Source organism: Heterodontus francisci, chromosome 3, assembly GCF_036365525.1.
Source record: "Heterodontus francisci isolate sHetFra1 chromosome 3, sHetFra1.hap1, whole genome shotgun sequence".
Taxonomy (NCBI): Eukaryota; Metazoa; Chordata; class Chondrichthyes; order Heterodontiformes; family Heterodontidae; genus Heterodontus; species Heterodontus francisci.
The window spans coordinates 30,619,101-30,631,113 of NC_090373.1; the positions used below are offsets into that span (position 1 = coordinate 30,619,101).

At 43.1% G+C, this 12,013-nt stretch overlaps 1 protein-coding gene across 1 annotated transcript in view; it reads left to right on the forward strand.

Annotated features, from left to right (window-relative positions):
• Positions 1-1,408: 1,408 nt before the first annotated feature.
• Positions 1,409-12,013, forward strand: part of tsnax (translin-associated factor X) — a 151,465-nt gene continuing 140,860 nt past the window's right edge. The window contains exon 1 of the mRNA XM_068020793.1: positions 1,409-1,741. Within this exon, the coding sequence (XP_067876894.1) occupies positions 1,729-1,741 (13 nt within the window). The 5' untranslated portion in view covers positions 1,409-1,728. The remainder of the gene's footprint in view (positions 1,742-12,013) is intronic.

Sequence of the window (12,013 nt, forward strand, 5' to 3'; positions counted from 1 at the left end):
AGCAGGTTGGAGGCTGGGTATTTTGCAGCAAATAACTCACCTCCAGTCTCCCCAAAGTCTTTCCACCATCTGCAAGACGCAAGTCAGAGGTATGATGGAATACTTTCCATTTGCCTGGATGAGTGCAGCTCTAACAACACTCAAGAAGCTCCACACCATCAAGGACAAAACAACCCCCCTGATCGGTACGCCATTCACCACCTTCAACATTCACTCCCTTCACCCTCAGGACACCATAGCTGCAGTGTGTACCATCTACAAGGTGCACTGGAGTAAATCATCAAGGCTTCTTCAACAGCATCTTCCAAAACCACAACCTCTGCGACCAGGAAGAGGGGCAACAGGTGCATGGGAACCATCACCTGCAAGTTCTCCTCCAAGTCATGCACCATCCAGATTTAGAAATATATTGCTGTTCCTTCAGCATCGCTGGATCAAATCCTACAACTCCCTCCCTAATATCACTGTGGGTGTACCTACACCACTCGGAGAGCAGCGGTTCACCACATTCTCAAAGGCAATTAGGGATGGGCAACAAGTGCTGACCTTGCCAGCAGGTCAGAGGCTAGGAATTCTGCGACCAATAAGTCATCTCCTGACTCCCCAAAGCCTGTCCAGCATCGACAAGGCACAAGTCAGGAGTGTGATGGAATACTCTTCACTTGCCTGGATGGGTGCAGCTCCAACAACACTCAAGAAGCCTGACACCATCCAGGACAAAGCAGTGCACTTGACTGGCACCCCTTCCAAGAACACTCACTCCCTCCACCACCGACGCACAGTGGCAGCAGTGTGTACCATCTACAGGATGCACTGCAGCAATGCACCAACAAGGTTCCTTAGACAGCACCTTCCAAACCCGTGACCTCTACTGCCTAGAAGGACAAGGGCAGCAGATGCATGGGAACACGACCAACTGCCAGTTCCCCTCCAAGCCACACATCATCCTGATTTGGAACTATATCGCCGTTCCTTCACTGTCACTGGGTCAAGATCCTTGAATTCCCTTCCTAACAGCATCGTGGGTGCACCTACCACACATGGACTGATGTGGTTCAAGAAAGCCGGTCACCACCACCTTCTCAAGGGCAATTAGAGATGGGCAATAAATGCTGGCCTAGCCAGCGATGCCCACATCCCATGAATGAATTAAAAAAAAAGCCCACATCCTATCCAGGAATTTAAAAAGGACAAAGAAGTAGAAGAATTGGCGGGAGATGGCTTGTGTGGCTCGTTATTGTGCTGTAAGTTCTATGTAAGTCTTCAGTACTAGTCAAATGGTTTTGCATAAGGAACCAGCTCCCAGTGCAGCCTCCAGGGGAAGGAAGGCGGAAGCTGTTCTCAGCTGTTGAACTACAATTCCCAGGGTGCAGTGCAGGCAGAGGCGCCTGCGCAGTTTTTGCTGGTTCGCCATCTGGTTGGTAAGGCCCGGTGGTGGTGCTTGTGTGAAAAGATCATTCTGCACGTTCTTTATATCCAGCCTCGTGTTTTGTTGTTCCCGATTTAAAATCGAAGTTTTTCTTATTTAAAAAAGTCAAACTGTATTGTGGAATTGAACGTGCTTCAGGATAGTGGGCGGATACCTAACAGGCTGAGCTCAGTGTTACAGAAGCCGGAGAGGTGGTTTGAGGTTCCCAGGAGTGGTCGCGGATACTTCAGGAGCCGGGCAAGACCGGGCCGCAGAGAAATCAGGCCGGCAACACGTTCTGACTGCCTGGGGCAGCCGAGATGAGTAAAGAAGGTAGTTTGAGGCCGAGATCTCTGGGTCTGTTGTTCAGACAGATCTTCTCAACAACAACTGTCATTTATACGGCACCTTTAGCATAGTTAAACGTCCCAAGGTGCTTCACAGGAGCGTTATCAGACAAAACCGAAACACATCAAGAGGTATTAGGGCAGATGCCCAAGAGGTAGGTTTTAAGGAGTGCCTTAAACTAGGAGAAAGAGTGGTAGAGCGGTGAAGAGGTTCAGGGAGGGAATTCCAGAGCTTAGTCGGGGTCGAGGCAGTGGAAGGCATAGTCTCCAATGGTGGAGTGATTAAAATTGGGGATGCGCTGGAAGCCAGGATTATAGCGGCGATATTTCTGGGAGCTGTGGGGTTGGAGGAGATTCTAGAGATATGGAGGGACAAGGCTGTGGGGGGGGATTTAAAAACGAGGATAAAATGGAAGTGGTGCCAGATTGGGAGCCAGGTCAACTAGCACAGGGGTAATGGGTGAATTGGAGTTGATATGAGTTATGACACGGGCAGCAGAGTTTTGGTTGCCCTAAAGTTTATGGAGGGTAGAATGTGAGAGGCTGGCCATCAGTGTATTGGAATAGTCAAGTCTAGAGGTAACAGGCATGGATGAAGGATTCAGCAGCAGATGAACTGAAGCAGGTGTAGAGCTGGGCAACGCTACAGAAGTGAAAATGGGCAGTCTTAGTGGTGGCGTGGATATGTGGTCGGAAGTTCGTCACAGGATCAAATATAACACCAAGGTTGCGAACAGTCTGGTTCAGCCAGGGAGAGGGATGGAGGCATTGGCTAGGGAATGGAGTTTATGGTGGAGACAGAACACAAAGGCCGTGATCTTCCCAAAATTTAGATGGAGGAAATTTCTGCTCATCCATTACTGGATGTTGAACAAGCAGGCAGACAATTTTGTGACAGTGGAAGGGATGAGAGAGATGGTGATTTAGAGCTGGGTATCACGAGCTTTCATGTGGAAGCTGATCCTGTGTTTTCAAATGATGTTGCCGAGGGGCAGCACATAACTGTGAAATAGGAGGGTGCCAAGGACAGATCCTTTGGCGACACCAGAGGTAATGGTGCGAGAGTGGGAATAGAAGCCATTACAGGTGATTCTGTGGCCATGACTGGATGGACAAGAATGGAACTAGGTGAGTGCAGTCCCACCTAGTTGGATGACAGTAGAGAGGCGTTGGAGGAAAATAATGTGGTCAAATGTGTAAAAGGCCGCAGACAGGTAGTAAAGGATGAGGGATAGTTTATCTTTGTCACAGTCAGGTAGATTGTCATTTGTGACCTTCATAAGAGCTGTTTCGGTATTGTGGGGCAGAACCTAATTGGAGGGCTTTAAAAGTACAGTTCTGGGAAAGATAGGCAATAAATTTGGAAAGCAATAAGATGTTCGTGGACTTTGGAGAGGATAGATGGCGATATTTGCAAGGACAAGAGGGGTCAAGGGTTGGGCTTCTGAGGAGAGAGGTGGTGATGGCAGATTTGAAGGAGAGAGCATCGTTATCAATATCAGCTAATATGGGAGCCTGAAAGGGAAGTTGGGTGATCAGTTTAGTGGTTATAGCATCAAGGGAGCGAGAGATGGGTCTCGTTGACAAGATGAGGTCTGAGAGGCATGATGGGAGAAGATAGGAGAGAAGCTGGTGACAGAGAAACTTGCAAGTTCAGGATGAGGGCAGGCGGAACCTTGGAGGAAGTTTTGCCTGGTGGGCTAGGCATTCCAGGATGAACCTGGAACGGTGAGCAGTTTTAGCAGACAAGAGGAGGACTCTCTTTATGTGGTCCTAGCAGTGAATGGCTAAACCAGATATCTGCTAACTCCGTTCAAGTCATCATCCCTTGGAGTTAGGGGAGTGGAGATGAGGGCCATAATGGGGGAGCAATCAGGGTGAGAGTGAGTATGTTTTTCATGGGGACTTAGGACATCAAAGTGGAGCTGAGGGTATGGTTGAGCAGATCGGTAGCTGCAGAAATGTCATGGTAAGTGGAAGGCCAAAGGCTGGACAGTTTTGATTTTGAAAGTGCAGTTGTAAGTGAATTTGCAGAGTTTCTTTTCCATAGGTGGACATCGAAGGAAGTAGGGTTGAGAGGGGGAAGGAAGATAAGGGTGGGGAGTGTTACAAGGAAGTGGTCAGATAGTCGTTTAGTAGTACAGAATTGAAGTATTGCTGAAAATAGAGACATGTTGAAGGTTTTTGTCTTGCACTCATCAGGACAATCACAAGAATAACCAATGTAAGGGAAAACAACAACTTATACTGCATGAGAAGAGAGTGCTGATTGGTTGGCAAGTGAACTCCGTTTGGTAGAGGCATTGCCATGGCTAATGTTTATGGTGACTGACAGTTAACTGCCAGGCTGTGCGCCCTTGTTCTAGATTCCCCAACCAGGGGAAACAACCTGTCAGTGTTTACCCTGTCAAGTCCCTTCAAAATTTTCTATGTTGGAATGAAATCACCTCTCATTCTTGTAAACACCAAAGAGTATAGGCCCAATTTACTCAGCCTCTCAACATAGGAAAACCCTCTCATCCCAGAAACGAATCTTGTTAGCCTTCGCTATACTGCCTCCAAGGCAAGTATATCCTTCCTTAGGTATGGAGACCAAAATTGTGCAAAGTGCTCCAGGTGTTGTCTCACTAAAGCCCTGTACAATTGTACACCTTGCAATAAAGTCCAACATGCCATTTGCCTTCCTAATTGCTTACTGTACCTGCTTGCTAACTTTCTGTGTTCCTTGTACGAGTATACCCAAGTTTTTCTGAACATCAACATTTTGAAGTTTCACACCTTTTAAAAAATATTCTGCTTTTCTATTCTTACTACCGAAGGGAATAACCTCACACTTCCCCATATTATACACCATCTGCCACCTTTTTGTCCACTTACTTAACCTGTCGATATCTGTTTGCAGCCTCTTTGTGTCCCCCTTGCAGCTTAGATTCCCACCGAACTTTGTATCGTCAGCAAACTTGGATACACTACTCTCGGTCTCTTCATCTACATTAATATAGATTGTAAATAGATGAGGACCCAGCACTGATCTTCGTGGCGCCCCACTAGTTACAGCCTGCCAACTTGAATATGCCTCGCTTATCCTTGTTCTCTGCTTCCTGTCCGTTAACCAATCCTCCATTCAGGCTAACATATTACCCCCAACTCCATGCGTCCTTATCTTGTGTATTAACATTTTGTGTGGAATCTTATCAGATGTCTTTTGGAAATCCAAGTATACTACATCTACATCTACTCATGGTTACATCCTCAAAAACTCTAATAAATTTGTCCAACACAGTTTCCCTTTCATAAAACCATGTTGACTTTGTCTGATCATAGTATGATTTTCTAAGTGCATTGTTAAAATTTCCTTAATAATAGATTCCAGCATTTTCCCAACGAATGTAGTTCCCTGTTTTCTTTCTCCTTCCTTTCTTAAATAGTGGTGTTACATTTGCTAACTTCCAAGCTGTTGGGACTATTCTTGAATCCAGGGAATTTTGGAAATTCATAACCAGTGCATCCTGCTATCTCTGCAGCTACCTCTTTTAGAACCCTTGGATGTAGGCTTTTTTTTGGATTTTAGTCCCTTAAGTTTCTCAATACTTTTCCCGTACTGATATAATTTTTAAGTTCCTCAATCTTATTCGCTTCTTGGTTACCCTCTATGGTATGTAATTTGTGTCTTCTATTGTGAAGACAGACACAAACTATTTGTTCAAACATCTCTGCCATTTCTTCATTCCCCATGATAATTTCTTCTGTCTCTGCCTCTAAGGGACCAACATTTACTTGTAAAAGCTCTTCGAATCTATTTTTATATTCCTGGCTAGTTTACTCTCATAGTCCATTTTTTTCTTTTTTATTAACTTTTTGGTCACCCTTTGTTGATTTCTAAAACACTCCCAACTTAGTACTGTTCTTTGCAACATTATAAGTCTCTTTTAATCTAATACTAATACTATCTATTTAATCTAATACTATAATCACTTACCTTGGAAGCCATGGATGATTCTTTTTACTAAGTTTTCTTTTCATAGAATGTATTTTTGTTGAACATTTTGAATTGTTTCTTTAAATGCTTCCCACTGTTTATTTACTGCCATACCTTTTAGACTATTTACCCAATCAACATTAACCAGCTCTCCTCTCATACCTATGTAATTGGCTTTGTTTAAATTTAAGATTTTTGTTTGGGACTGAAGTATGTTGCTTTCAAGCTTAATATGGAATTCTGTTGTTCTATGAACACTTTTTCCCAGGAAATCTTTTACTATGAGATTACCAATTAAACCTGCCTCATTGCACAGTACTAGATTTAAGATAGCTTTATCCCTACTTGGTTCCACCACATATTGTTCCAGGAAACAGTCACGTAAGCATTCTACTAACTCATCTTCCAGACTACTTCTGATAATTTAGTTTATCCAATCTTTTTGAAGATTAAAGTCCTCCACGATTATTACATTGCCTTTTTAAAAATTAATTCTTGGGATGTGAGCATTGCTGACAAAACCAGCATTTATTGTCCATCCCGAATTGCCCTTGGAAAGCTGGTGGTGAACTTCTGCCTTGAACTGCTACAGTCCATCTGGTGTAGGTACACCCACAGTGTTGTTAGGTAGTTCCAAGTTTTTGACCCAGTGACAGTGAAGGAACAGCGATATAGTTCCAAGTCAGGATGTTGTGTGGCTTGGAGGGGAACTTGCAGGTGATGGTGTTCTCTTGCGTCTACTGTCCTTGTAGGTGGTATTTGTTATGGCCATGTGGTGTGACGTGGATGGTTCACATTGTTCAACTCCCCATCTGACCATAGCAAGTGTATTTGAATTAGATCTTAGCCCCTTGGTGTTTTATTATTCAAATAAACAGACAGCGACAGGTTTTCTTGTAAATTTTAAAAACAGGTGGCCAATTGTATATCGATCAATACACCTTATCCCAAAATTGTTGCAACTTCATTCACTCACTCACACACACACACACACACACACAAAAGAAGATACAAATAGAGAAAGGAAGAGGAAGGTGGTTTATAGTGGGCGCGGGGGGTGGGTGGCGGTACGGGGGGTGGTCGGGGGGAAGGTTACGATAAACCTGTTGAATTCTCTTGAGAATCAAGTTCCAGATGAATGCAGTCTTGAGATAATTGTAGATTTCTCTCTTGATTGAAGGTTCTGTTGAAGAAGGTGGGTTACTTCTAGCTCTCTTTTCTGTATACTGTAGATGTTGGATTTATTTTAAGCAGGGCACTGTGCTTCCTGGCTTGGCTGGAACTCAAGCTGTTACAAGTAGCTTCACCTTCTGGGTCAGTTTCTCTCGGCTGTCTTTTTTGAGGTAAAACTGTGTCACTTGGCAGGAGGCATTCTCCTCTCTTCCCCATGGTGATGGCACAATGGCCCAGGACGTGGCTACTTCACACCTCCTTTGCTTTGAAGAAGACATTCAATTCTGGAATTTTATAGGATAGGTGTAAGATGGGTATTATTAATATCTTTTGGCTTTGAAGATTTGTCTTTTGTCTTTGTCAGACTGTTTGAATACACAAAAGGCCAGTCCCCTTTTCTTCGGTGGCCATTTTGGACCATTATTAAAATAAAGGTTCATTTTTTAAAGACAAAGTCCATTTTTCGTAACTCTTCAGAGTTAGTCCATGATTATTGAATCATTGCACTTCCAGTGCGCATGACACCTCCGCCCAAAAAGGAAAACATAAAATTCCTTGGATTTCATTTTTCTATTTGCTTTTTTGGAGGGTTGAGAAAGAGGGAAAAAAACAGACAGTTTAGGGTCACACCACTGTACACATTCATTTTGTTCACTCCTTCTTACAACTGTTGCAGTTGATATTATTTGTAGCAGCTATTTGAGGTTCAAGCTTAAGTTTTTTTCTTCATCTTTCCTTTGTTTGAAGTAGCATCACAAAGTTGCATTTCTTTTGGTTATGTGTTGTCAAATGGGGTTGTAGTTTCTCTCAGCAGTTTATACTACTTTAGGAATGTTAATCTCTAGGACCATGTGATTGGTGAATTTTGTAGTATGCAGATTTCTGTTACTGCTTGTGCAAGGTTCCCTGTTTATATAAGTTTAACCCCCTTAACTACTGGTTCCACAATATACATGGCATTAACCATTGAGGTTCTGGCACATTGATAATTCTTATTTCTAGGGTGATAATGGGTGATGCGTTGTTTTTTAGCCCCTGCAAGGCATCTGGGATTTCTTCCTGCCCCTTGTTCTCACTGAGTTCTGACTCTAAATTGTTGGGTTTGACTAGTTTTTGATTTGAAATCTGATCATGTGATTCTTCAGTGGGTAGATCCATGCTGACCTCGCGTTTAGTTTTCCTGTGATTTTCACAAGTGTGGTTCATGCTAGGGTATGTTATTTTTCCTTTTCCTTCAGCGAGAGGTGTTATTCTAATCTGCCTCTTGTCCTCTGGGCAGGTGGTTGTCCAGCTTCCACTGCATGCCCCTGTGGTACTTTGACTAGGTGAGGCATCTCCCTCACTCTTGGCTTTCCTGTTTGTGAACTGTCCTCGTCTCTATTTAAATCTTTAAAAAAGGTTTCAGCTAACCATATCTCGGTTGCTTTTCTTCCAGCTTTTTTGACTTTTATCTTAGAGCCAAAAAGATTTAATGAAGCTATCTAGGCCCTTTTAAGTTCTTCTGGCTCTATCGCTCCCTGTGGGATTTTTGGGACTTACCCAGCCCGCTGCAGTTGTACAGAGTTTTGTTTGCTCCCCTCAGTTTCTCCAGTCGCCATGGACTGTTCTGGACCCCTGGGTACAATACTGTGCTTCCTGCCGAGTCATTGCCCAGCACTTTTAGCTTTCTTGTGATTTTCACAAGTATGGATCACTTTAAGGTCTTACCATCCCTTTTACTTTTACCTCAGAGGTAGGTGTTTCCCAAATCTGCCCCATGTCCTCAGGGACACTACTACTCACAGGTGCTGTCCAGATTCTACTGCACTCCCCTGTAGCAGTTCAACTAGGTGAGGAATCTCTGTCACTCTTGGCTTTCCTATTTGGGAACTTTCCTCTCCCAATTTAAATATTTAAAAAAGGTTTCAGCTAACCATATCTCAGTTGCTTTTCTTTCAGCTTTTGTGGCTTTTATCTTAGCTTCTTTAAATCGTTCTGGCTCTATCTGGGCCCTTCTAAATTCTTCTGTCTCTATCACCCCCTGTGGGATTTTTGGGACTTCCTCCACCCTCTGCAGTTGTACAGAGTTTTGTTTGCTCTCCTCAGTTTCTCCAGTCTTCGTGGACTGTTCTGGACCCTCTGCGTACACTACTGTGCTCCTGTCAAGTCTTTGCCCAGCAATAGGTCTAGGCCCTGCATGGGTAAGCTCGGAATGATTCCGACTGTCACTACCCCAGTGACCAACTTACTCTGTCGATAACTTTTAAGGGAACTTTCAAGCATTTGTTAGTAATCCCTTTTACTAATACCATGGTATTTGTTCTGCTTTCCGGTGGCATTTCTGTCAGTTTGGCTGCCAGTAGGGTTTGAAAACAACTAAGGATGGTTATCTCCTTGTCTGGTGCTTGGGACACAAAAGGAGTCATTTTTCCTTTGTGCATAAATTTCTGATATGTGCTCTGATCTTGCATTATATTAACACAGATTTACTACTTGTAAAGCCACAGGCTTGACTGCAGTGCCTCTTGCTGGTTTTTTGGCAGACCAACAAATGGGCTGGACATGTCCAGATTTGCCACACTGGAAACATGTCGGGCGGACCCCTACTGGTTTATCACCTGGATTCCTTCTTTTAAAAGTTGGAGACTGGTTGGGTTTTCCTTCCCTGCTCTCTTTTTCTCGAGCCTATTTCTGCTCCCTCTGTATCCCTGCCATCTCTCCCTAACTTGTATGAATTATTCCGAATTTGGGATTTCTGTAATAATTCATAGTTGTCGGCCATTTTTGCTGCTTTCCTTCCTCTTGTTATTCAATGTAGGTTCTTATACTGCTTGGGATGCTATTTTTAAACTCTTCCAGGAGCATCACTTCTCTCAAATTTTCATATGAGGGTTCTAGCTTGAGAGATTGTATCCAGTGAACAAAAGCCATATGTTTGCTTCTTTTGAATTCAATGTAAGTCTGTGTGGGTCTTTTCAGGGTGTGTCGGAAACTCTGTCCATATATTTCTGGTACCAGCTCATATGTATTTAGAGTTGCAGTTTTAGTTTGTGCACAATCAGAGGAACTTTCTTCTGATAACAGGGAAAAAGCTTCATGAGCCCTAACCACGAACTTGCCTTGTAAGAGGAGAGTCCAAAATTCTTTCGGCCATTTTAGCCTGGTAGCTATTTTCTCAAATGGAATAAAATATGACTCAGCCACCTCCTCATTAAATTTTGGTACTAGTCTTGAGTGTTTCAGCACATCAGAGTTTTGCTCTGAATTGCGGAGAAGGTTTGAGTGACTAGCAACATTTTCATTTTGCGTTTGCAGTCCCTGTAACTCAAACGTTCTTGCTGCTTCCTCTCTTTGCATCTCCCTTTCCTCTTTTTCCTTTTGAAACTCTTTCCTCTTTTTCCTTTTGAAGCTGAAACTCCATTTCTTTCTTTTCCTTTTGAAGTTGAAACTCTCTTCCTTTTTCATCTGTAACTGGATTCTAGCTAGAATTATTTTTTCAGACTCTGATTCTAGATTTTCTACTTCTGGTTCAGGGTTAAGTTTAAAAATGGTTGGCTAGACTATTCACCAGTTCAGGTTTCCTTGCTTTATGTCCGAAATTGATTCCCACCTCTGTAGCTAAGCTTTTTAAATCTTCACTTAATGTGTTTCACTTATGGGATGTCTCTCCCTGCTCTACAAACTCTTTGGCATTAAATATGGCCATCTCTTTTGTTTCTAGCACCGCAGTGGAAAAAACAGAAGAATACAAGAAAACTTGTTTGTTTATTTTTCCACAATTTGTCGAGGTCAATTTTCCTCCTGTTTTCCAAGTCTTTCGTTTGGCAGTTCAGATCCTGACTATGAGCCCCCATTTTGTTACGGCCACGTGGTGCGAATGGGTAGTTCCCACTGTTCAACTCTCCACCTGACCACAGCAAGTGTATTTGTATTAGAGTTTAGCTCCTTGGTGTTTTATTTTTCAAATAAATGGACAGCAACAGGTTTTCTCTTAGGTTTTAAAAACAGATAGTCACTTGTTTTTTGATCAATACGCCTTATCCCGAAAGTGTCACAACTGTGTCCACTCACGCATTTGTGTGCGCGCGCACACGCAAAAGAAAAAACAGATAGAGAAAGAAAGAAGGTTACAATAAATCTGTTGAATTCTCTTGAGAATCAAGTTCTAGATGGATGTAGGCCTGGGATGATTGTAGATTTCTCCCTTGATTGAAGGTTCTGTTGAAGATAGTGGGTTACTTCTAGCTCTCACTGCTGTATACTGTAATGTTGGATTTTTTTCAGCAGGGCATTGTGCTTCCTGGCTTGGCTGGAACTCAAGCTGTTACAAGTTGCTTCACCTTCTAGGTCAGTCCATCTCTCTCTCTCTCTGGCTGTCTTTTTTTTAAGCTAAAACTGTGTCACCTCTCACCTCCTGGTAGGAGACATTCTCTTCTCTTCCCCATGGTGATTGCACAATGGCTCAGGACGGGCAACTTCGCACCTCCTTTGTTTCTGAAGAAGACATTAACACCTTTTGGCTTTGAAGGTTTGTCCTTTGTCTTTGTTGGACTGTTTGAATACACAAAATGCCAATTCTTTGGCCATTTTGGACCATTATTCACTTTTTAAAAATAAAGGTTCATTTTCGGAGTTAATCCATGGTTGTTGTATCATCACACCCCGGACCATATTTGTTGATGCACTATTACCGTTAAATACCCTGCCCCTTCCTGTCCCACTCTGCATGTCTTTACCCAAATCACTACACTGCTTTTGCATCGACTTTTCTCTTTAAATTTCCCTTCACTTCACCCCTTCTCCATTAGGGGAGGGTAGGAGGGCATTGAACTCTGGAGAGAGAGAGAGAGAGTTTGATGAGTGGTCATCGACTTGAAATGTTAACTCTGTTTCTCGTTCCACAGATGCAGCCAGATTTGCTGTGTATTTCCAGCATTTTCTCTTTTTATTTCACTTTTCCAGAATCTACAGTATTTTGCTTTTGTATTCCAGTGAATTTGTTAGGGGAGATTTCACTCCCCATGAGATTGTGGAAATGTCTGGAGGAGGAATGACCGGGCTGGACTGCAGTTCCTGATGGGCTGTGTTCACAGGCTCCTGAGAAAGGGAACAATGCTGAGTGTGTGG